The 24,691-nt window shown below is 34.9% G+C and overlaps 1 protein-coding gene across 2 annotated transcripts; it reads right to left on the bottom strand.

Annotated features, from left to right (window-relative positions):
* Positions 1–2,479: 2,479 nt before the first annotated feature.
* On the bottom strand, positions 2,480–24,120 carry clgn (calmegin). Of its 2 annotated transcripts, none has more exons than XM_056457069.1 (15): positions 23,949–24,120; positions 23,244–23,417; positions 23,020–23,093; positions 22,087–22,145; positions 21,528–21,669; positions 21,350–21,431; positions 21,000–21,192; positions 18,735–18,924; positions 17,749–17,862; positions 13,530–13,686; positions 11,750–11,965; positions 11,537–11,653; positions 8,535–8,694; positions 8,307–8,443; positions 2,480–3,414 (listed from the first exon to the last, which is right to left on the bottom strand). In XM_056457069.1, the coding sequence occupies exons 2-15, from the start codon at positions 23,415–23,417 to the stop codon at positions 3,334–3,336; spliced, it is 1,896 nt and encodes a 631-aa protein (XP_056313044.1). In that variant the 5' UTR covers positions 23,949–24,120; the 3' UTR covers positions 2,480–3,333. The 2 variants fall into 2 exon arrangements, with proteins under 2 accessions (XP_056313044.1, XP_056313051.1); XM_056457076.1 differs by having other exon boundaries at positions 8,307–8,440.
* Between the last annotated feature and the right edge of the window lie 571 nt (positions 24,121–24,691).

Raw genomic sequence — 24,691 nt, 5'->3', positions numbered from 1 at the left:
ATAGTATTGAAACAAGTGAAGTGTGAGTAAATAGTGAGTACATTTTAAGCTTTGAGTAAACTGTCCCTTTAAGGCAGGGGTGGCCAAACGCGGTCCTGGAGGGCCGGTGTCCTCCAAAGTTTAGTTCCAACCCCAATCAGACACACCTGGGCTAGCTAATCAAGCTCTTACAAGGGTTTCTAGAAGTATCTTGCAGGTGGGTTGAGGCAAGTTGGAGCTAAAATCTACAGGACACTGGCCCTCCAGGACCGAGTTTGGACACCCCTGCTTTAAGGCCTGTGACTGCATGAACATTTCAGTATTTCAACTTTTAAAACATCCGGCCACAAGAATTTTTTTGTAACTTTAATAAAGATTCAATAATATAAAATGAAGACTATGCAGTGTTGATTATTCAATATCTGTACCTGAATAGTGAATACCTGAAAACTATAATTCACTTTTATCTTTACTATATTTTATTTAACTATGCTTGTAATTTATTTGTTATATATTATTCGAGATTCACACCCCTACAGAATTCCCCCAATCAATTCAAACAAACCTGTTAAATCATCTGGTGAAATTGTATTCACATCACAATATATATCACATGAAATACAAAATTTCCCCCAGCCCTAATTCAAGTATACAGATATTTGTTAAACTAATTTCCATGACTTTTCCAAAACTTTGTGGGTTTTTCCATTTTTCCAAACTTTTCCAGGCCTGGAAAATGCCATGTCAAATTCTATGACTTTAACAGGTTTTCCATGACCATATGAACCCTGGAAATTAAAAATAATTAAAAACTTGATAATTGTGCACCTCTTTAAATAAACTCAAGTAAACATATTTAACTAATATACTGACTTAATTGCACCACATTAAATCATCATATGAGCCATAATCATTAATAAATGACTTTTCACCTTTAGGAAAGTTTCTTTGCAACGTTTTATAAATGAGATCCCTAAAGATATGCAGAGTGGGGAGTCATGTGGACCAGGATTCAGAAACGATGTTTTAGTCTGTGGGTTCAACCAAGAGGGATGACAAAAAACTGTGTTTCTCAACCAAGTTCCTGGAGGACCACCAGCTCTTCACATTTTCCATGTGTCCTTAACCAAACACACCTGATTTACGATCATCAGCTCATTAGCAGAGACAAAAAGACCTGTAATGGGTGTGACAGAGAAAGGAAACATACAAAACATGAAGTGTTGGTGGTCCTCCAGGAATGTGGTTGAGAAACACTGCTTTAGAACATAGGTCTCAAACTCGATTCCTGTATACTCTGCACATTTTTTTTCTCCAACCCTATTCAAACACAGTTGATCTGACTAAAAGGTGTTCAAGGCTACTAGAGACTATTAAGCTGCGGTCACACTAGAGTTTGTGCGTGCAAAATGCTGTCGTACGGCGCTGCGAAAAGGGGCGGGATTAAACAAGATAGTTAGATATTTAAAAAAGCGAGCAATTGGCCCATATTTTACATTTCTGTGAAGAGAGATCATGTTTTGATCCTCGATTGGTCTCACGCAGTCAGGTGATGCGATTCACCAAGCCTGAACTTTCCAACACAGCGAACTGCGAAACTTGTCGCGCGACCTTGTGTTTCCGGTCTGACGCATTCGTATGCGTATGAATGAAATCTATGAGGAGAAAAGTGCAGTGTGACCGCAGCTTTAAGCAGGTGTGTTAGAGGTGATTGGAGCTAAACTATGCAGAGCTGTGGCCCTCCACGAATTGAGTTTGAGACCACTGCTTTAGAAGCAAGGCACCACCATCCCTCCCAGAATGCCAGTATAGGCTACTTTGAGTAACATTTCGTAATATTTGTTATAAAGACCTGGCAACCTTGATGCATGCATTATTTTACTGTCCTCACAGACACAAAAACAAGTGCTCCTGATGATGAAAATGAATGCAGCCAATCCAGTTATACTTTAGGCTTTAGATTGTTACATTCTAAAAGGCCTTTGACTCACTGGGTTACATTTATTCACTTTCACACTTGGATTTATCCAAAGAAAGACCTGACTAGTGCACAAAACGACATGTTTCTTGTAGGATCAATAGATTGAAATGGCTCACAGTGTAAACTGAAGCACAGAGTTGGCTCTTTGTGGTCGTGTTCTTTGCATTCAGTGGCTTGAAATGGATTTTAGCTTTTACTGCTTTCAGAGACTGAAGTCTGCTGAATGATATTGATCCGATTGCTGTTTGAGTGACATTTATGAATACAGATGGCTTATTTTCCCCATTTCTGATGTGAAATTTCACTACGATGCTGAAAGATCTGCCACAACACTACATACTTCATCTATTTGTTGTTAATTTAATGAACGAGTTAATTTGTGTAATTTATGTCTGCAAACACCCAATGTAAAGTACTGCCTGTTCTGAAAGTGTACATTTTATTTTGTTACAATTAAGCCTTTAATAAAATAATTTGCAAGTAAACCGCTTCTGCTTGAAGTCATGGCAACAGCGCACAGACTTTTATAGTAAATATTTATTTCCAAGAGCAATGAACAGTTTGCAAACATGTAAACAAAAGACTTTCCCCGTAAGGCTGAACACATGAACTATAAAACGAAACAAAAAAGCAGAAAAACAAAACTGTTCATCGCTGGAAAAACAACCTGTCTGCTTCCAGAGAGCTCAGTGGCGGTCAGTTTGCTGTGAGTGGGAGTGTTTTGTGTGTGTGCTTCTGGTTTGAGAGTGTGTCAGCTCTTGACTGTGCGTAATGACTTACTCTGATGCCAAAAAGCAATACTGTTCTGCGTTCCTAGCACTCCGCTGACCTAGATGTTCGTCTTCTCCACGGCCTGCTCTAACTGTGCTAAAATAACGATAAAATGCAAGATTAAAAAACCCTATGCTTGAATGTCATATTTTTTAAACAATAAATACGATCAGAGCAATTTGATCATATTAAATAGCTCATAACTTAAGGAACGGAACCCTTTTTAATAACTTAACCAACTGAAACGTTGAGGTGATCATAAACTAGTTTATCTGTCTAAAATGTTAACTTCCCTTCACAGTTTTCAGGACTTTTGTAGGGAAACACCGGTCCAGTGCTACTCCTTGAATTCTAATCTAAAAAGGAAAGGAGAAAAACTCAGCAGGTCTGACTTTTGGATCTAAATCCCGACGGTAACCGATAAGAACTAAGCGGAAGACTGAAAGAGGGGAGGCGAGGTTGAGCCGGATGAAGGATGACCTCTTCAGGAGAGCGGCTAGGTTTGCCGTTTTTTGCATGCTAAAGGGCGTAAAGCCGAAAGCATGCAGCAAAAAGAGGCAAAGGAACAAGAGACGGGAGGAAACGTAGGGAAAAGGTGGGTTTCAGTCCTTCCGTACTCTTCTCTTTCTCACAGCTTTAGGCTCTTCTTCTCTGCTTTCGATTCCTTCGTCGGCGTCCTTCATCTGTAAGATTGAAAACTGTTAGTCTTATGACTGTAAGTAGATTTAGATTATCAGAACCACACTGTAAATAAAATGCTGGGTTCCACACGATTCATTCATATAGACCCTTTTCACATGACGTCACGAGGTTTCCGGATTCACTCTATGCAGTGTATCATTACTTCCGCCTACACAGAAATACATATAGAGAACTCACCCAGTCAGCTGTATATTTACTACAGATAAGGTTAGACTGTGACTATGGCTGTTTTCTGTTGTCTGCATTCAAGGTGAGACATCTGACATCTAAAAAAAACGTACAGATCATCCAGATTTCTGCATGAACCAAGAAAATGGGACTTTAAACAGTCTATTGCTTTGTGTTGCTGTTTTTACTGCAGATGAAGTTGGTATGCACTTGTCAGTATTTGTCAAATAAAGATTTCAGATGTTTACACGGGTGCTGCACATTTTTTATGTCAGATTTTTTGTGTGTGTGTGTGTGTGTGTGTCATGAAGAAAATAAATAAAACTGGGGGTGTTTAACTGTGGTTGTTTACAGTGGGCAGCTGATTCACAAACACATTCATATTATTCACATTCTACTGCTCAGTTCTCTGCCATTTTTTTCTATACAAGTACTTTTTTTCATGAACATAAAACATTTATGTATATTTAATATTCAAATTAAATGAATTAGAATAACAATGTTGCATGTGACTCCTAATAATCAAACAAAATCATTATAAAAATCTACAATTGCTAAAATAACCCCAAGAAGACAACATTTGAATTCAGTATTATTAGATTATAAATTTATTTGTAACATTATTAATTAAAAGGAAGTACTAATATCAAATTTAATCCTTTCAAAAGGTGGCGTTAATTAACCTAAGGACATAAATAATTCATTCAAATGGAGAAACTGAACAAAACATGAATAGATCAGTAAATAATAAATTATGAAACTGGTTGCATTTATAGACATACCAGCTAATATAAGAAGATTTAGTAAAAAATCTGTTACACACATTACATGTAACTAGTTCTCATAGATAATGTACTTATTGTATATTTAACATACAGCTTAACTTGTTTGCACAGTTATTCTTGCAAAGTATGGAATGGATGGGAAAAAAGACACCCGGACATTGGACAGCAACAGACTGAAAGCATTACTCATGCTGGAACATTTACATATAACAGATAATATACATTTACATTCAGAGCAGTATTAAAGTAAAAGTAAATCAATTATTGAGGAAATAAACTTAATTGTTAAGTGAAAATGTTGCAAACATCTGCTTTCCTTGATAATCAATAGCTTATACCTATTCTTAATAACTTAAAGAATCATTTTCAAACTCAGAAAGCAGTTCAGTATTGAAAGAGAAACATTTGGACACATGCTCCTCTTAAATCAGATCGTGTAATGTTAATATTTTTATTTGTAATTTTTCCAGAGATGTCTCCCATTCACTCAAAGGTGAACCGGAACTAAAAATACACTGCGTTGCCGATAGGAGGAAGTGAAGTGAGGTCATTGTGAAAAGGGTCTATTGTCCCAAACCAAACTGATAGACTCTTTTCGCATTTCCGATTTTCTCAGTAGCGGAAGGCGTCGTAGTTGGGTAAACTTAGAGCGCAGTGAATGGGAGAGTACAACAAATAATTCTTTTACAATCTTGTTTGCTGAAATAACAAAAGAAAAACTCCATGATGGTGCTATTAAGACTTTCAGAAAAAGGAAAAGAAATAGTGCGAGACTGATGACGACTGAAGAGAGAATAATGTCAAATTTACTTTCAGCCCCATAGACGCATTAGAAATGCCTTGCACAAGCGGTAATTAGTTTTCTGTAAATTGATAGAAAGATGATATAATACATACATTAATATATAAATGTTCATACGTAAAAAAAAAATCTAAATATTGAAGATGCTGTATGTTAGTTTTTGACTCGTCTAAAGCATAAAAATACCATAATATGCTTGCAGATATTTAAGTAACATGACAAATAAACATTCTTGTTTATCTGAAAAACAATGCTGAAGTCAGATATTCTGCTTTAAAAATGTGTTTTCTGTACCGGAACTCTCTTTGTTTTGATAATTTTCACCTGCACAATGCCAGTTTAGCCAATTATATTTCTGCAGCCTGGGTTGCCTTGGTGGAAAACAGTGTATTTTATTCATTCAGTCATAAAGGCTCTCAAAGCATGCGCCTGTGACTGAAATGCGACCTCCGGTGGACAGTAGCAGACTCTGAAATTATTCAGTTCCACATGAGGTTATTAATTAGCAAATTATATAAATATTACAAGCGTAAACATTAGGTGAGCAGACTACATTGTAACCCCGTGTATTAACAGCTCGCCACATGATGAGATTTGCATTGATGAGCAATTTGGCTGTTTGCACCAGAATTTCAATACAGCCATTCAGAAGCACAGAATATGCACTTACTCACGAAATAGTAAGATTTATAATCTATTAAATACATATTAACTCTCTTTAACATTATTAAATGTACATGCTGAATCACGTGTTTAGTTCTAAAGCTTAATTTCAAACGGTTTATTCTATTTTCAAGATCTGAGGTGAACTATCTGCTGCTGCTTTCAGTATATGGCAAAAATATCATGTAAAATGGCATTCAAACTCACTTTACTAGCATTTAACACTGAATAAAGCACATGAAGTTTACCTGAGGTGATCATTGTCAAATAGAAGTCTTTTCTAATATATCGATTCGAGGTGTTGGTTAGGACAAAAACTATTTAGAAAACGGTTTAAATCACGGGACTCTGGCATGAATAGGCAGAGCGATCTGTGTCGTTATAATGGCATCGATACACTTTGTTGGTAAAAAGTTGCACAACCAACAACAACCAACCAACAGTATCTGAGGTTTTCGATAAAATGACTAAGTACAAGCGTGAAAGCGAAAGATTGAAGCAGTGTACTGATGCTGTTACACGTTACCTTATGGATTCAAAAGGCCGAAGAGTCATTTGATAGAGACAAGATTAATTAAAGATCACGTTTAACAACTATAGTGAGATGCGATCCAGTGGTACATCCTTGATAAACTGTCCGATGTGTACTGCTCTCTGGGGTTTTGTGTACCCGCTCACTGACTGGAGCTCAAAAGTCTGCATATGCTGCAGCGCGTGCCTGTGTGTGTGTGTGTGGTCACGTGATGTGGTACAGAGGGAGATCTTTTCAGAAATGCTAGGTAAAACGCCAGTGTGGACGTGGATCATTTCTATTCCATTTTCCAAGACGTGTTAGTGGGGCCTAAGTGTGTATTTTTCATGAGCGGGTTGCTGCTGAGATGGGGGCGGGACGGAGAATCGCGATGCCGGCTTAGCATCGTGATGTCTATCGGCCATCGGCGATGGATGATTGCATCGTCTATGGACCCAACCCTATACTGCACCTTTAAAAACTTTCAAAGATTTATGATGTGTTAAACGTCAACGGCTTGTGAAAAGGGTCAATTAAGTTAACTTAATTGTTTTTACAATTTTAAGTGGATTGGACATAAAACAATTGAGCTTAAATTTGCTCCAAAAAAACTCAAGAATTGTGTTGATTCAGTGTATTTTAAATAAGTAGTTTGATCAAGCAGCTAAAGTCCATTTTTTGAGTCAAAGCAACAAATAAAAGTTAGGACAAGATAGGACAGTATTTCTATGATTTATACACTGTGATAAAATCCTAGTTGCTTTTAAGTTGAATCAAATGAACCTTTCTAGTCATCTTCCATCAGTCAAACTAAAATATTAAGTAAAACTTTGTATAACTAAACAAATTTAATCAATTAACTAATCCAAATTAAAGTAACAAAAAACATTTATTGCCATCATTTTTACAGTTAATGTCTATTAATATGAGAGAAATAAGCTTTTACGTTTATTCTTGCTCGCATATTATCCATTTAATTTTATTCAATCTGTTTTTTTGTTCAAAATATAATAGAGTTAGAGGTTTATTAACTTCTATCATGTACAAAATGCATAAAACACATTATTTGTCATTTTTAATGTGAACAGATTTGTCTTCTAGGGTCCTTTGACTAATTTTAATTTTGTTATTTGATTAACGTTTTGATAATAAATATGTATTAAATCATAAACCTAGAAAAAAAAAAGAATTCCTGAAAAAATAAAATAAAAATTATTAGTCCTTCTTCTTCTTCATTATTATTATTATTATTATTATTATTATTATTATTATTATTATTATTATTATTATTATTATTATTATTATTATTATTATTATTATTATTATTATTGGGCTGCACGGTGGCACAGTGGGTAGCACGTTCGCCTCACAGCAAGAAGGTCACTGGTTCAAGCCTCGGCTAGGTCAGTTGGCGTTTCTGTGTGGAGTTTGCATGTTCTCCCTGTGTTGGCGTGGGTTTCCTCCAGGTGCTCCGGTTTCCCCCACAAGTCCAAAAACGTGGTATAGGTGAATTGGGAAAGCTAAATAGTCCATAGTGTGTGTGACGAGTATGTATGGATGAGTATGTATGGATGTTTCCCAGTGACGGGTTGCAGCTGGAAGCGCATCCGCTGCGTAAAACATCTGCTGGATAAGTTGGTGGTTCATTCTGTTGTGGCAACCCCAGATTTATAAAGGGACTAAGCCGAAAAGAAACTGAATGACTGAATATTATTATAATTATTATTATCCTAAAAAGTTTAATATATAATTAAGTTTTACAGTTTTAACCATTCAAAAAATATATTAAATATGAAATCCAGTAAATGAAACTAAACTAGCAGTAATTAAATTTGTAATGCATAAAATTTGAGTAAATTCATAGGGAAAAGTGGGCCAGACTCAAGTTAACATTACTCAAAAGTCTGGTTGTTAAAAAATAAAGGACATCCCAAATGTGCTTACTTCATCCTCTGAGGCTGTGTCATTTGGCTTAATGGCCTCTTCTTCCTCTTCATCTTCCTCCTCCTCCTCCTCCTCATCTGTTTCTCCTCCATCTTCTCCATTTTCCTGCCCCATCATATCTCCATTCACATCCCCTGCTAAAGCAGTAAAAAAATAGCAAATTATGCATAATAACTACAATGAAACAGAAAAGATTAAATGCCAAACAGGTTAAATCATTTTACAAACCAGTAGCTTCAGTAGCTTCCTCTGCTTTAGCTTCATCATCATCTTTTCCTTTTCCCTCCTCTTCCTCCTCCTCCTCTTCTTCTTCTTCTTCTTCCGCCACCTCCTCTGATTCTGTTTTGGGCTGATCGATTTTCTTGTAGACATAGTCATCATCTGACTTCTGCAATACACACATTTATAAATTTAAATACAAGTCTGCTTAAGACGAGCGTCATCCTGGTTGTTTTCCCAAATCTGTTTATATTTGTTGATATACCTGTGTACTACTTAACAGTATGACACTGACAGTCTGTTGCTACGCTACCAACGATAAATACTCAATAAGAGGATTTTGTGCTTGCAACCTAATCCAAACACCCTAATCTTTAGTAATAAATCAACTGAGTTTGCATGGTCAACTAGATTGATTAACTGTATACGATGGTTTACGTGGATCTCATCACACAGCAAATGCCTGAAAATACTGGATTTGAGGCGTGATTCTAAAAAAGACCAGTCCTTGAACTTGAGAAACTTGAATATGACAATGTAAGAAATAAATGAATTGACTGATCCAAGCAAAACAGAAAACTAAAGTAGGGCTGCACAATATATCGTTTCAGTATCGATATCGCAATGTGTGCGTCTGCAATAGTCACATCGCAAGATATGCAATGTTGAATTAGGATTATAGATGACCAGAAACCACAGGTCAAAACACATGAGAGCTGTGGAGACACTGCAGAATCGAACCATAACAGAGTGAAAGTTTATCATCTGGATGTGTTTTTAAAGCCTGTGAATGTGTGAGCATTTAAAGAGAGTTTAAACATTTTAATAGTACACAAAGAAATTTAATAAAGATTAATTTGATTGAATTATTTATATGGTGAAGACTGTACAGTGCTATTTTACATTTGATTATTCAATTTCTGTACCTGAATACGGTTAAGGTGCATCCCAAATCGCATACTTATGCACTATTCTATGGCATTTTGTAGTGTAAGTAGTGCGTTTACACTGAAAACTCAAAAAATAATAAGTGCACTTCAGTTACTCTGAATATTCACTCATTCAGCTGGTAAAATAAAGTGTGGAATGTTGGACACTTCACGCACTCAATAGTTGTAGCTTTGATCACGTAGCGGAAGGGGCGGAGCTTTCGAGTACTGATGTTGGATTAATTTATCTATTTCGGATTGTAAAATCAAAATTCTCCTATGAGAGTGATTGTAGCGGCTCTCCAGAAAACCATAAAGCACGGTTCATTCATTCATTTTCTTTTCGGCTTAGTCCCTTTATTAATCCGGGTTTGCCACAGCAGAATGAACCGCCAACTTATCCACCACATGTTTTACGCAGTGGATGCCCTTCCAGCCGCAACCCATCTCTGGGAAACATCCATACACACTCACTCACATTCATACACTACAGACAATTTAGCCAACCCAATTCACCTGTACCACATGTCTTTGGACTGTGGGGGAAACCGGAACATCCGGAGGAAACCCACACGAACGCAGAGAGAACATGCAAACTCACAGAAACGCAAACTGACCCAGCTGAGGCTCGAACCAGCGACCTTCTTGCTGTGAGGCGACAGCACTACCTATTGCGCCCCTGTGTCGCCCTAAAGCATGGTTCATTTCACTTCAATATTTGCTCCATTGTGTTCCATTTATGACTGTAGTTTGTATATTATAAATGTATATAATAAATTACATAAAAATATTTATATTTTTCTCCCCTACAAAATCATCCTAAGTAATGACTTTGCAAATAGAGCTATTTAAGTCATCTGCTGAAATTATATCACTATATATATATATATATATATATATATATATATATATATATATATATATATATATATATATATATTTAGAGAAAACATTTTTTGAGAATTTTTAGACAAAAAAATATCGCAATGTAAAATTTGTATATCTCATGCAGCCCTAAACTAAAGAAAAAGCACAATCCGAAAACAAAGCAAAACTAAATATAAGACTACATTAAAAGAACAAGGCAAAAAAACAAAAAAACTAAACAAAACATAACTTAAAACACATCAAACTAATCAAAATCAAATCAAAGCAAAAAAGCTAAACAAACCCTGAAATGAAATATAGAGAAAAAGTGCAAACAAAAAATACAAATAAAAAACTAATTAGAGGATATACCAAAACGAACTCAACAAAACTCAAACAAAGTATAAAAATAAAACAAAAAACTGACCAAAGAAAAAAATTTACCAAAGAAAAACAGACAAGTTTATCAAAAACAAATAAATCAATGCAAACTTGAACTATTACCCAAAGAAATCAAAACAAAAAATAAACCAGAGAAAAACAAAAAGATAATAAAAACAAAAAATGAAAATCAAAACAAAAGATAAAAAACAAAGACAAAAAATAACAACAATAAAAACAAACTGAACGAACAAGAAAGCTAAACACATAGGAATCCAAATAACAAAAGGAAAACACACACACGCAAATCTAAACAAAACCAACAATTTTACAAAAACAAATTAAATCAACTCAAATTAAACCGAAATCGTGTTGAGTAAGCTAAAGGAAACTTCAGGTTTTCAGACCCAAATCTCTGTGTTCATACTAAATGTTCCAGCACACTTCTGTGCTTTATTGTACAGCAGTTCTCAGTCTCCTCAGTATGAATCACTAGTGTCCTCATTTGTAAGTCTCTTTGAATAAAGGAGTCTGCTAAATGAATACTTGTAAAATGTAAATGCGATGTAAATGTGTACGCTTGACTGTGCATTTGTGTAGGCAGAGTGTTTTATCCTGCTTCTCTTGTTATCCAATTTGCTTATGGTTGTACGGAACCAAATCGTCCTTTTGTGACGAAAACGGATTATGTAATGAATTATTATGCTGTACCCACACATCTATATGATTTGCAGCATAATTCTGACAGTCTAAACATAGCTGTCTCTCAGGCTTGCTATATCAAATGTATCTTTACGCATTCAGAAGGATCTTCTTTGTGAGGTCAGGCCTTACCTTTGGCCAGCAGAAAAGCACAGCCAGTCCAATTGGCAAACCGATAGTAAGGATGTAAATCACCCACAGCCATGGCCTCTCTTCGGCAGCCAGAGCCAGCTGACTCAACACTCCAGGCTGAGACAGAAATAGACAGTCTGAGTACAACAACCAAGTTAAAGCCCAATGAGCAACAATGCCCAGAGGCGGACATGGGTGAGAGTAGGCGCGTACCTCGTTGGCACTCGCGACCAGTTTTTTGAGTCCCCAGCTGTCTGCAGCCCAGCGGTCTGCCACTTCCTTCTCTGTGGTGATGATGAAATTGTCAAAGTAAATGTCAGATGTCATAGACCACAGCTCCAGACCCACAGCTCCGAATGGCTCCATACGAAACGGGTGAAGATCCTCAAAGTGGTCAGGGTTTGCGATCTTACGTGGACTCCACACACCCTGTGAACAAATATAGAGATACAAATGTTTGTTTTTGTTCCCCTGCTCTCTTAATGATGAGCATGGAACTGTATCCGTTCACTAGTTAATGCATTCTATTCTATGAGTTCTTACTAGGTCAAGTAAATATGATCATATCATCCTAATTTTATTCTTCTTACACTGGCTGCCTGTTAAGTTCCGTATTGATTATAAAACATTGCTTCTGACCTATAAAGCTTTAAATAGTCTACCTTCTGTCTCTCTACAGTTCAATCTGCTCTTTAAGATCTCAAAACTCAGAGCTTCTGGTAGTACCCAGCATAGCAAAGTCCACTAAAGGAGGTCGAGCGTTCTCATATAGGGCTCCAATGACGTGATATAGGTGTGTTGGATAAACCAAATTAGCCATTGTGCGAATGATAGAGTGTATGGGCTGAGAGTACAACCCCCAGTGCTGGATTATGATTGGAAGGGCATCTGCTGAGTAAAACAATAGCAAGAGTAATTGGTGGTTCATTCAGCCGTGGTGACCCCTGAAAAAAGCAGTGAATAAGCTGAATGAAAGTGAGATCATTTACTGGCCATACACTTCTCACAAACCCATTTGAGTTCCTGCTTCTGTTTTTTCTACGCAAAAGAAGATATTTAAAAAAATGTTGGGAACCATTGACTTCCATAGTATTTGTTTTTCCTACTACCAGTTTCATTCTCTGACTCCAGTTTAAACACTTAAAACTGCAAAACTCACTGGTGGAGCTGCCCTTCAGTGGCTCTGCCTTTAACATTAACATTTGCATTCCACTGACCTGAATAAACTGAACTGAACTTGACAATGACATTTATACTAATCTGAAATGAATCAGTTTTATATAACCAACCTTCTGTCTCACTACAATTCAACCCGCTTTTTAAGATCTCAAAACTCAGGGCTTCTGGTAGTACACAACATAGCAAAGTCCACTAAAGGAGGTCAAGCCTTCTCATGTATGGCTCCATTGGCGTGATATAGGTGTATTGGATAAACCAAATTAGTTGTAGTGTGCGAATGATAGAGTGTATGGGCTGAGAGTACAACCCCCAGTGCTGGATTATGATTGGAAGGGCATCTGCACCGCAAAATGCACTGGTGGAGTTGCCCTTCACGCTCTTCTAATGTGAAATGAATCAGTTTTAATTCATCCAGAACTCCACCAGCATTCTACACCACTTTCCTGCCTGCCTGACTTGCTGGAATGTTCCACAATTTGAACAATTACAGCTTTTTAATTCTCTGTTCATCTATGTTAAGCTGCTCTGACACAATCTACATTGTAAAAAAGCAATAAAATGAACTGAACTGAATTGAATAATCCACCACTGATCATTTCCTACACATTTTCTATATAAGATTTGCTTGTTTATTTGTTTCTAGTGTCAGAATAGCATATAACAAAATAGCAAAAGCTCTGCTCTTTTCTGGAAAGGAAGCGGCAGCTCATTTGCTTTTAAAGGGACATAATAAATTATCTTTTACTACTATCTATAAACTACTTTTCAAAATACAACCTCATGAGCAGCAATTTTAGAATCTAGATGTCAGTACCTGGTAGTTGGGGTTGTCTATGAGAGGAGCTTTCCATTTGCCCTTATACTGAGGATTATTGACCATGGGTGGCTTCCATTCACCACAGCCTGGAGCAGATGTACATGCCGGATTTGGCACCTGAGGAGCCTCCCATTCTCCATCCATTTCCTCATCCCTGAGAGAAAGAGGGAATATTATTAAAAAGAGTATTATCGACAAAGTAAAGAATATAGTAAGGAAATATAATACATTATAGGGTATTTTTTTAATGTATCAGGGTTTTATTACTTCAAATATTAATATCAAATAATTTTATAAACGTTCATTAATGTCAAAGTCACTGAGATAGCCAATCAAATCTAAGAATGTAAGACTTTATAGGACTGCTTTTCAAAGGTTAAGTCTGAATTCATTTCAGAGAATCATGACATTTAAAAAGACATTCAGAATACCAATTTAAGACTCATTGATTTTACCCATTTGCCAGAAAAAACATGTTTAATCATTGAAAATATGCTAAAAATCTAGTATGATCATTACAAGCATGTTTAGTTTTTACATAAAAAGTATCTCTGAATGACGGAGGAACATTATTTCACACATATTTTGCCATTTAATTTTCAAACAAGTTATTTTTGAGGTTAAAGTAGACACTACTCAGCATATACAATTATTTTTGTGCTGTTTTAAATTGAACGTATGATTAACAAAGTAATTTTTTACAGAATATGACATCAATTGAATTTTAAAAAAGGCCATTGTCCTCAAATTAGGCATATTATTAATGATTAGTATCCTCACAAAGTAAAGATGTTTATTATAATTATGATTCATTATGATTATGATTCAAATTGAAAGGACTGACATTTTCTGACCTTTCTGATAAAATGTGGCTTTGACTAGTGTGTGTTTATAAGTTGTGGTTAGGACAGTCACTTAGAATAATTATTATTGCAATAAGTCAATTATTTGGAAATGTTTTACTTTACACTATCTTCTTTATTAATCTCTTTCATTATTGCTTTAGGCCTCAAAACATATATTGAAAACAATATTTGGCCAACAATATAGAGAAATGAAACCACTTTGAACTGAATATGATTTGCATATGATTCATGCAATGTAAATCTGAATTGAATGAGAGAAAAAACATTAATGGGCCTGCTTAGGCATAAATTATAAAATTAGTGTTTGATAGTTTTGCCAAAATTGACTTATTTATCTAGACTCACAACTAGAAGTTTCATAATGACATCAAGTGTGTTTATAGGTTGTGGTTATTTCACCAATTTAAAAATAATTAAATAGTATTATTTGCAACAACAAAAAAAGAATACATTTAAAATGCATTACATGCACACACAGTGAATTCCAAATAGTTATAAGCGAATTCTAAAATGTTAATTGTTAAATATACTGTTTACTATTACTATCTTTTTTTTAACCTAAAATTGTGATTGCTAAATATACTGTATTTACTTTTTAATACTACTACTATGTCATAGAGAAAGAGAGAAAACATGCCATGTCAACTTCCCTGGATATTTAATGTAAAAAACTAATCGAATTTACAACTATTTTATAAACAGACCTTTTATAAAATAGCACAATAAAACAGCAGCGACAGTAAAAAATAAATGAAAAAATATATAAAACAGATTTTTAAGACTTACTTTTGAAAATAATGAAATATTATTCCTTTAAAAGACTCTTCAGATAAAATACATTGTCTGATAACATTAAAACTTGTCCATTGCAAAAGAATATGTTTGGCAGTTCAATTGCTGTTGATATTTTAATAAAAAGCAAATTTATGAAGCAATTTTTACCATCAAAATCTGGCCTCTAAAACCCTGTGTACAGCGGCACATGAACTTACGGAACAGAATTATATCTTCCAAAGTTCGTAGTAGATGTAACATGATTCAAATCAGTGTACTCTCCTTGACAAAACTCAATGTTTGGTGCTTTATTTTTCCTTAGATTGACTGATGAGCAGGTAAAAACCACCATTTTTCACACACTCTTCTCAAGATCAGTAGAATGAATTATTCCTTGCAGACCATTTTACTACCAGCTTCTCCATTTTAATCTAGTTCAACCCACTATCTCCTCTGCCATCAGCCAGTACGTTTCTGTAACTGGAGATAAACTGTTGGTTGAGGCCCGTTCAGGCCCCAAAGTCATTATTTTAACTTTGACTACAAGAATATCCATATTAGTGCTGCTCAAAATTGTTTCAGCATTACAAAAGTCACAATACGTGCAATTTTTAGTCAGGATTATAGTTCACCAGAAGCCACAGTTCAAAACACATGTGACTTGTGGAGTAATTACAATATCCATATCCATATTTTATCGTATTTGTGTGTTTTTAATGCATGTGACTGTGAAAGCAATTCAAGCAAGTTTAAACCATACAGATCTTTACATTTGATTATTTGATTTCTGTACCTGAATACTGTTAAGACTCTCCAGAAAACCATGAAGAACGGTTTATTTTATTTGTATCTTTGCTCAATTGTATTTATTTACTGTATGCTTTGTAGACACACTCCCCTACAAAATCATAATTCAATCTTAACATGTTAAGGATCAATCAAAAATTATGAATTCTTTCCAAATGGAGCTATTCAAGTCATCGTGAAACTGTATTCACATTGCAAAATGTCTAGCAAGACAACTAAATATTGCAATGTCAGTTTTTTTTTTTTTTCCAATATTGTGCAGTCATAATATACATGATCAATTTAAGATTCTTTAGAACCCAAATCATATTCCATTGAACTTTTACATTGAGAAATAAAGTGATTCTCTACAGCATTGATAGAAGAATTAACTTAAGGGAAATACTTTAGTAACTCTAAAGTGTACTTATATTTTACTTGCCCAAAAAGTTGAGTTACATAAAGAAAACACATGGTTAGATTTAGGACTATTACCTAGTTTTAAGCCTATGTACTGTGCACTGAAAAACGTGAAACTACTGTGTCTTTCATTCAAAGTACATTTTTATAATGGATTAAGTGGAAATGTATGCTTTCTGATTATAACCTGTTTTATTCAATTTGCCTTAAAGCAAAAAAAAAAAACTTATCTAAGCGTAAAACATTAGTAATATTACTCTAAACCAGCAGTTTTCATGCCATGTGACCACATGGAAAAAGGTACCGTTTATGTGCATCCAGTTTTTAAGTATTTCTAATGCGAGTTTTGTTGTTACCATCTTCTGTGACATTTATAATTACACTTTAAGCACCAGCAGATAGTTTACCTCATTATTAAAATTAAAATAACGTCAGCACCAACAGACTAGTGGTTAAGTGCGCTGACATATAGCAGCAAGGTGCTGGTGGCGATCTAAGTTGAATTCCAGGCTCATTGTCCTTTGCCGATCCTTCCCCTCTCTCTGCTCCCCATGATTTCCTGTCAATTCTCTACACTGTTCTATCCATTAAAGGTTACAAACCCATAAATAAAATAACTAGCAATAGCATAGTCTAACATTATATGTATGTATGTATTAGTTTATTTTACTTGGATTTTGAGTCATCTATAAAGACAATATTTTAACTTTGAGTCAAGGTATTTTTTCCTTGGGCAGAATATTTTGACAGTAATTTATAAATTAGGTTGTAACAAATTAGTAAATTTTTAGGTTGGTCCAAAGATTATACTTTGATCTAAGTTTAAAAAAAGATAGTTTTCTACTTTGTGCTGAAGTAAAAAATATATATTTAGGGTTCTATATTAAACAGTATTTTTTTTGTGAATGTAACTTTAATTTTTGACCATAATACGTATTTTTACGTATGATTCAAATAAATGTGAAAGTTTAATTGAACTAAAGTTAAATTATACTTTGAGAAAAACTAAAAAGTGTAGCTGTATCAAATTGTAGTAATTTAATAATAAGTTGGTTCAAAGTGTCATTTATTTTAGCGCGTACACTGTAAAAAAATCAGAGCTTCACACAAATCATTCATGTTGTCCCAACACAAATCCATTAAGTTAACATAACTAATTTAAGTAGATTTTAAGTAGATTAAGTAAATTTTAAACAATTAAGTTTGCCCCAAAATTGTGAAAAAATTGTTTCATTTCAGCTCATTACAAATAAGTTTGATCAAGCAGCAAAAGCGATTTTTGGAGTGTATACTATGTTATATAGTATAATTATATAGTGTGTACATGGGAGGACTGTAAAATAAAGTGCTACCAATACGTTTGTTCTCACCAGTCATCAGGCTTTTCAGCAGTGGGATCAGACACAAACTCTGGTTCATCGTCCAGCCAACCATCAGGCTTCACTGCATCTGGATCAGGAACCTTAGCTAGCGCTTCTTCATCCCTTTAGAAACAGACAGATACAAAGAAATGACTTGATGTACAGTTTCCCTATTCCAGGGGTGTCCAAACTCGGTCCTGGAGGGCCGGTGTCCTGCAGATTTTAGCTCCAATTTGCCTCAACACACCTGCACGGATGTTTCTAGAAAGCCTAGTAAGTGCTTGATTAGCTAGCACAGGTGTGTCTGATTGGGGTTGGAACTAAACTTTGCAGGACACCGGCCCTCCAGGACCGAGCTTGGACATGCCTGCCCTATTCCTTCTTAAAAATTGAACACAACTTCATTCGAGGGTTCCCACCCTTTCATAAACAGCTGATTCAAGGAATTATAAGGATTTTTTAATCCACCATTAATTTCAAATCAAGCACCTTTTAATTCACATCGCCAGCATATGTAGTTGAAGGCCATGAAAGTCCTTACTGTATTTAACAATTCACTTACACTTAATATTTCCATTAAAATGTCAGAGCGATGATGTTGTTTCGAATGTGTCATTTTCAAAAAAATCTTCAAAAACTTTAAACTAATTTGTTGAACTGAATACCAGTGATGTTCAAATGCAGTTTCTGAAATATTGATAAAATGTGCATTATTTATCAGCTGTTGTACAAATTTAAATTAAGAATTTGTCTTTTTTTATTCTATAAAATAATTGAAATAACACCATAAACTCATTTCAAATTTAATTCAAGCACTTACAAAGACCTGTGTTTGTTTTTAAGTAAATCCCATGCCTTGAATCTATAAGTCTGACATGTAAGTCCTTTAAAGAAATATGGGAACCCTGTCATTCCTTCACATGGCTCCTCATGAAAATAATGTCATAGAAATTCTTTGCATTTTGACTTTGTTTAATATTTAAAACCACTCTCACCACTCTTCAGGTTTGACAGCTTCTGGGTCTGGGATTTTGGCTCTCTCGTCCCAGTCCTCTGGCTTGGAGTCTTTGGGATCGTCGATCTCTTTTGGAGGGTTAACAGGTGGAACGACATCTGTCAACAAACTTCCCCTGCTAACACTGGACTGGTCAATGAAGGTCTCGTAGCTATTGTCCGGATTCAAAACTGAAATAAATAAAAAAAGAGAAGAGCAGAGTACAAATAATTATTGATTCAACTATTGCCTCTAAATGACTGTATATAAATCATTACATGCAAGCTAAATTGAGTTTCAATTTAAGAAAAGTGGATTTACATTTTTTATGTAATAGAGTGACATTAGGGATGTAATGGAACGCAACTGATCCACAGTTCTGTACGCACATGACCTACAGATTAATGAATTTGTTTCTTGTAGACTAATTCTAAATTTGTAATAATGATCGCATCCCACGTCATTCAAATCTAATCACATACTGCATAATTTAATACAAAATTTGTAATGATCGCATCTGATGTCATATAAATCACAAGTATGAAAGCATTTGTCCACGTAGAATATATTATATATTATGGTCATTGACATATGTTTATTAATCCTTCGATGTGCTCCATTTAAATTTGCATTTGGTCAAAAAAGAGATTCGATCTTCAGTCTTTTCAGCCAGCATTATTTAGTAGATACAAACATAAAAACAATAAAAATAATACATAAGTACTGGGAGAACAGTTTTTAGTTCATATATAAACCCTGATGTTTATGCAAAAGATTAAAATCACAGTTTAATGCTGCTTGACGCTAAAAATGAAAGTTGTAGCAATTACATTGTTTAACCAATAGGTAGTGACAACCAGCCATCAAAAATGTGAATAACTCTTCAAAAGTTATTCACAAAAGATACATCTAGTAATGGAACATGAACAAGGCTCGACAACAAGGACTGCCAGATGGCCCGGGGTCAGCGTGCGAGACGTTCCGGACATTATACAGCATCATTACTGGCCCGATCGGGTCACTGCTGCCTTGTCACCAAAGTTTAATTTGGCTGCGACTGTTAGGGTTGTGTAATAGCCATATTTACGGGTATTTGAAGAGAGAAATATGAGTAGGGCGCGATGTCATTCCTACTGGTAAATGTGCGTTTCATGACGAATACGAAAGTGAAAGCATGCTGAAAGTGCTGTTAACTCGTTAGGAAAATTGACAGAAATGACCACCTGATCATTTTTCCATATTTTAATCTCATAATAATTTGTATTAGGCCTTTTGTTTTGGTTATTTCTGCACTGACATCTCGAAAGAAAGATACACATTGATTTCTCTATAATTTAACCCAATAATGCAGAATTCTAACCAATGTTATTTTTAATAGACTGATTAATTCAATAGATAGATTTTTACAAAACTTGACAACTGAAATGAGGCTATGTATGAGAAAGTCTTACCTCTCTGATTTATATTTGGTGACAATGTCTGTGGGTGTCAAAATTAAGTGCACATTTTTGCTTATATAATTATATATATTTATTTATTCTTTTTTTTTTTTTTTTTAGTTTCACCACAATTATATATTTTTTAATTGTCAGTTGTATTTAAAGAAAAGTTATGCTGAATAAAAAGTGTATGTTTATTGACACATTATTTAAATTATGTGGCTAAGAAACAGCTATTAACTTTTTTTTTTTTGGTTGGGCGATTTTCACAGTATTAAATATTTATTCAGCTGATTATTTCTTGATTATATTTTTATTAAAATAACAGGTTCTTATCGACGTTTGTTTAAACCAAATGTTTCTTGCAGTACTGTTTTTGTAATAAATAGAAAGTAAATAACATTTGTTTCCTCCCCTTTTTTCTGATCCAAAAAATGGTCTGATCCGTGATTAAAAAATAATGTGATCTGAACCATAAGATTTGTGATCCGTTACACCACTAGGTGTAGGTGTTCATTTGTTATTATAATTGATTATTAACACTTATTACTTCTATATTATCTCAATCATACATTCATTTTTCTTGGGCTTAGTCCTTTTACTCATCAGTGGAAAATGGAGCACCCAGAGAAAACCCACGCCAACATGTGGAGAACATATAAACTCAGCACAAAACTGCCAACTGGCCCAGCCAGGCCTCGGACCAGCGACCTTTTTGCTGTGAGGTGACAGTGCTAACCACTGAGCCACCGTATTGCCCTTGTATATTATCTATACAATAAAAATGTCACAGGTTTTCACAAGCGTTTTTATCACAGCATACGCACCAAGTGTGAAGAGGTGAGTCTTTTTATCAGTGTAGATCTTCTTCAGATCAACATCGGGTCGTTTGGCATGTTTTTCCTCCACATCTCCATTGAGGGGATTTTTATGTCTGAAGATGAAGTGCAATTTGTAGTCTTCTCCACATTTGTCGGGCCCAAACATGATGCTGTACGGTGTGCGATCATGGAACTGTTTCTGTGGTCAATAATGTACATGATATCATTTATATTGCTGCTATTCAAATCCAGTCGTTCCTTACCATTTCAGGATTCTATAAAATTAGCATCTTTGAGCATACAAAGGAACATTTTTCTAATTTGTTCAAATAATACAAAACAGACAATTAACATACCAGCTCTAAGTCTTTGGAGTCTGACAAAAGCTTGATGTAAGCGCCACCACAGTCAATTCCATCTTGAAAATTGACCTCGTACCTGTATAGATTGGGTTTTGGTAGAATTAACAAGCTTTATTAAAGAAGTTTAAGGTATGTGAAATGTCAGACTGCAACAAATACAAAACACACTTACTGGACGATGAGAGGTTTGTCCTTAAATAAAAATGGTTTGTTAAGCAGAGCCGAGATTGCGTGATGCTTGGCACGAGATTTCAGCACCAAACCCAAATCACCAGGCACTGTATTTTCCTTCAGCGGCTCGACCTCCCATTTACCTACAGACAATAAAGACATAATTACAACAAAAATATTTACTTTTTATGCAGACAAAATATCAATCATGAAGCAATGAAAAGGTTCCTCAATTACCTGACTTTCACTGACTAAAAAGCTGAATTTCCATGTCCTATGATACACTGTAAAAATGCTGGGTTCCACACAATTCCTTCATGTTGTCCCAACATAAATTGATTAAGTTAACTGCATCATTTTTACAATTTTAAGTGGATTGAATATAAAACAATTAAGTTGTCCCCAGAAAACACAAAATAATTCTGTTGTTTCAGCATTAACGCATTACTAAATTTAATTTGGTCCAGAGGAATTAAGATGGAAACAAACTATGTCTGGAATAATAAGAATTGAATAGAGCCCTAAGCATGGAAATAGGTAAACCATGCTGGATAACTAACCATCATATTTTGCAATATCTTCATCAGCGTCCTCCTTCATTGTTTTAGACACCTGCCAACTGCAGAAAATAATAAAACACAATCATATATATCATTAACATTATATATCATAATCATATTATCATTTTTTAGAAAAAAATAATAAGTAGACTATATAATCGCTTATCTGCACAATTACAGTTAAAGTCAGAATTATTAGCCCCCCCTGAATTTTTACACTCCTGTATATTTTTCCCCCAGTTTCTGTTTAACGGAGAGAAGATTTGTTCAACACATTTCTAAACATACCAGTTTTAATAACTCATTTCTAATAACTGATTTATTTTATCTTTGCCATGATGACAGTAAATAATATTTGACTAGATATTTTTCAAGACACTTCTATACAGCTTAAAGTGACATTTAAAGGCTTAATTAGGTTAACTAGGCAGGTTAGGGTAATTAGGCAAGTTATTGTATAACAATGGTTTGTTCTGTAGACTATTGAAAAAATATATAGCTTAAAGGGGCTAATAATTTTGACCTTAAAACGGTTTATAAAAAATTAAAAACTGCTTTTATTCTAGCTAAAATAAAACAATTAAGACTTTCTCCAGGAAAAAAAAGTATTATCAGACATACTGTGAAAATTTCCTTGCTCTGTTAAACATCATTTGGGAAATATTTAAAAAAGAAAAAAAATGAATAAAAATTCTGACTTCAACTGTACATCTGATAGAAACAAAAGCACATTTTTAATAATAACACAATAATATACAATAGTAATAACAAAATAACAAATACAAAATGTCACAGTTATATAGCTATAGTACATGTTATATTTTCCAAGAAACATTCATACAAGAATAAAAATTCATGCTTGGATATCAAACCACAAAACTCTAAAATTTTCTATCTACAATATCATGCAATAACAATCTGAAATCCACAAACCTGCCCAAAGTTCCATCATCAAACGTCTCAGTGAAGAAAACATCTCCTGTTGGAACTGGAGTTTTGTAGGTTACCTAAGCATGTAAAAAATAATTAATAAATATCATGAAGAAGATCAGAGGACTGAGGGCATCACGATTATATGATCAAATTTAGTATTCATATTTCCTGGCGAGCATTATAACAAATCCCTGTATTTTAAATGAGTGGTATTTATTTTGAACCTGAAAGGACACATTAGCATCTGCTTCAACGCTTTCAGAGCTGTCGGCCTCCATGTCCAAATCTCCATCTTCCACTTGAGCGTCCTCTTCATCTTCCAGGTCTTCATCCTGGGCCAATGTTACCATGGAGATGGAGAGTAACAAGAGGCACGTCCAGCTCCACCGCAACTTCATCTACAAGTACACACAATAACAGTTTTTAAAGATGCAAAAATATGATGAACACCAATAATAATGTATCATAAAACTGAATTTGTTTTTCTTTTTCTTTGGGGCGGAGCGTCTGATCGGATGACACTTTGACCCCGATATTGATCGACACATCTGCCTTTAGACGTGCTTATTGTTTCACGTTTCAATATTTTTCCTGTAATGCCTTCGTGTTTTATTAAATATTGATAATTGAATTTAACAGCAAATAGCCAACAGAAGAAAACAGCTTATCTTTCAAATATATTTATTATATAACTTATTAATAACAATTACCTCCAGCTCTTCTGTGTTTGGTTATTTTTAGTTTAAATAGCAATACATTCAGCTCAAGGTTATTAATCACAATTAGTTATAACATTATAATAACGTCCTCTGGCTAGCAACGGTACCGTTAGCTGGATGATGACGATGAAGAAGATGATGAAGAAGATGATGTTGCCCGTCTGCGTGACCGTTTCAGGTGTTTCGCAGAAAATGTCTTTCTTTACTCACCTTCTCCAGCTGAACTGATATTGGCGATGTGTCGGTTAACTGTGGCTTAAACGGATGGGTTTGTCATCCAGCGTTTCGGCGCCAAGAGTCCGCTATGAATGAGAGCGATAGCCAGTTTTATCAGAAGCGCAGGATGCCACTGACAACCGCCCCTCTGCGATAAAAACCACTTCCGCAAGGCCTATCAAAATAAAAGTCTCTTTTATTTACAAAACATTTTAGCCGATACACTCATCAGTGTTCATAACCACTGCTCAGTGCTCATTGCCCACATTCACATCTCATTCCAGAATAAAAGTCCAGTTTATTTATCCAGTCATTTATTTGACGTCACCTTCTACTGTGCGATAATCCACTTCCGCAGCTCCTATCAAAATTAAGGTCCCATGCATAATTTTAACCATTTAGAGCCATAGCCATTCTAGCTATTGTGATTATGTTAGTCTATATGTTTTTCGGTATGTTTTCCTAAAATCAAATCATTGTTTTACAAAACTTGATAAAAAGACTCATTCTATCCTGCCAATTTTAATAAAGTAACCCATTTACTTAATTGACTTATTATTTGTTTAGGTTATATTATTAATTTCTCAATGTATACACATAATTCATTGATTTTTCCTTCAGCTTAGTCCCTTTTTTCATCAGGGGTCGCCACAGCGGAATGAACCACCAAGTTCCTGCTTTTACATAGCGGATGTCCTTCCAGCTGCAACCCAGGAGACACCCATACACACTCATAT

This window comes from Danio aesculapii, chromosome 1 (genome assembly GCF_903798145.1).
Source record: "Danio aesculapii chromosome 1, fDanAes4.1, whole genome shotgun sequence".
NCBI classification, from domain to species: Eukaryota; Metazoa; Chordata; class Actinopteri; order Cypriniformes; family Danionidae; genus Danio; species Danio aesculapii.
This window is presented reverse-complemented; position numbering and strand designations above follow the sequence as displayed.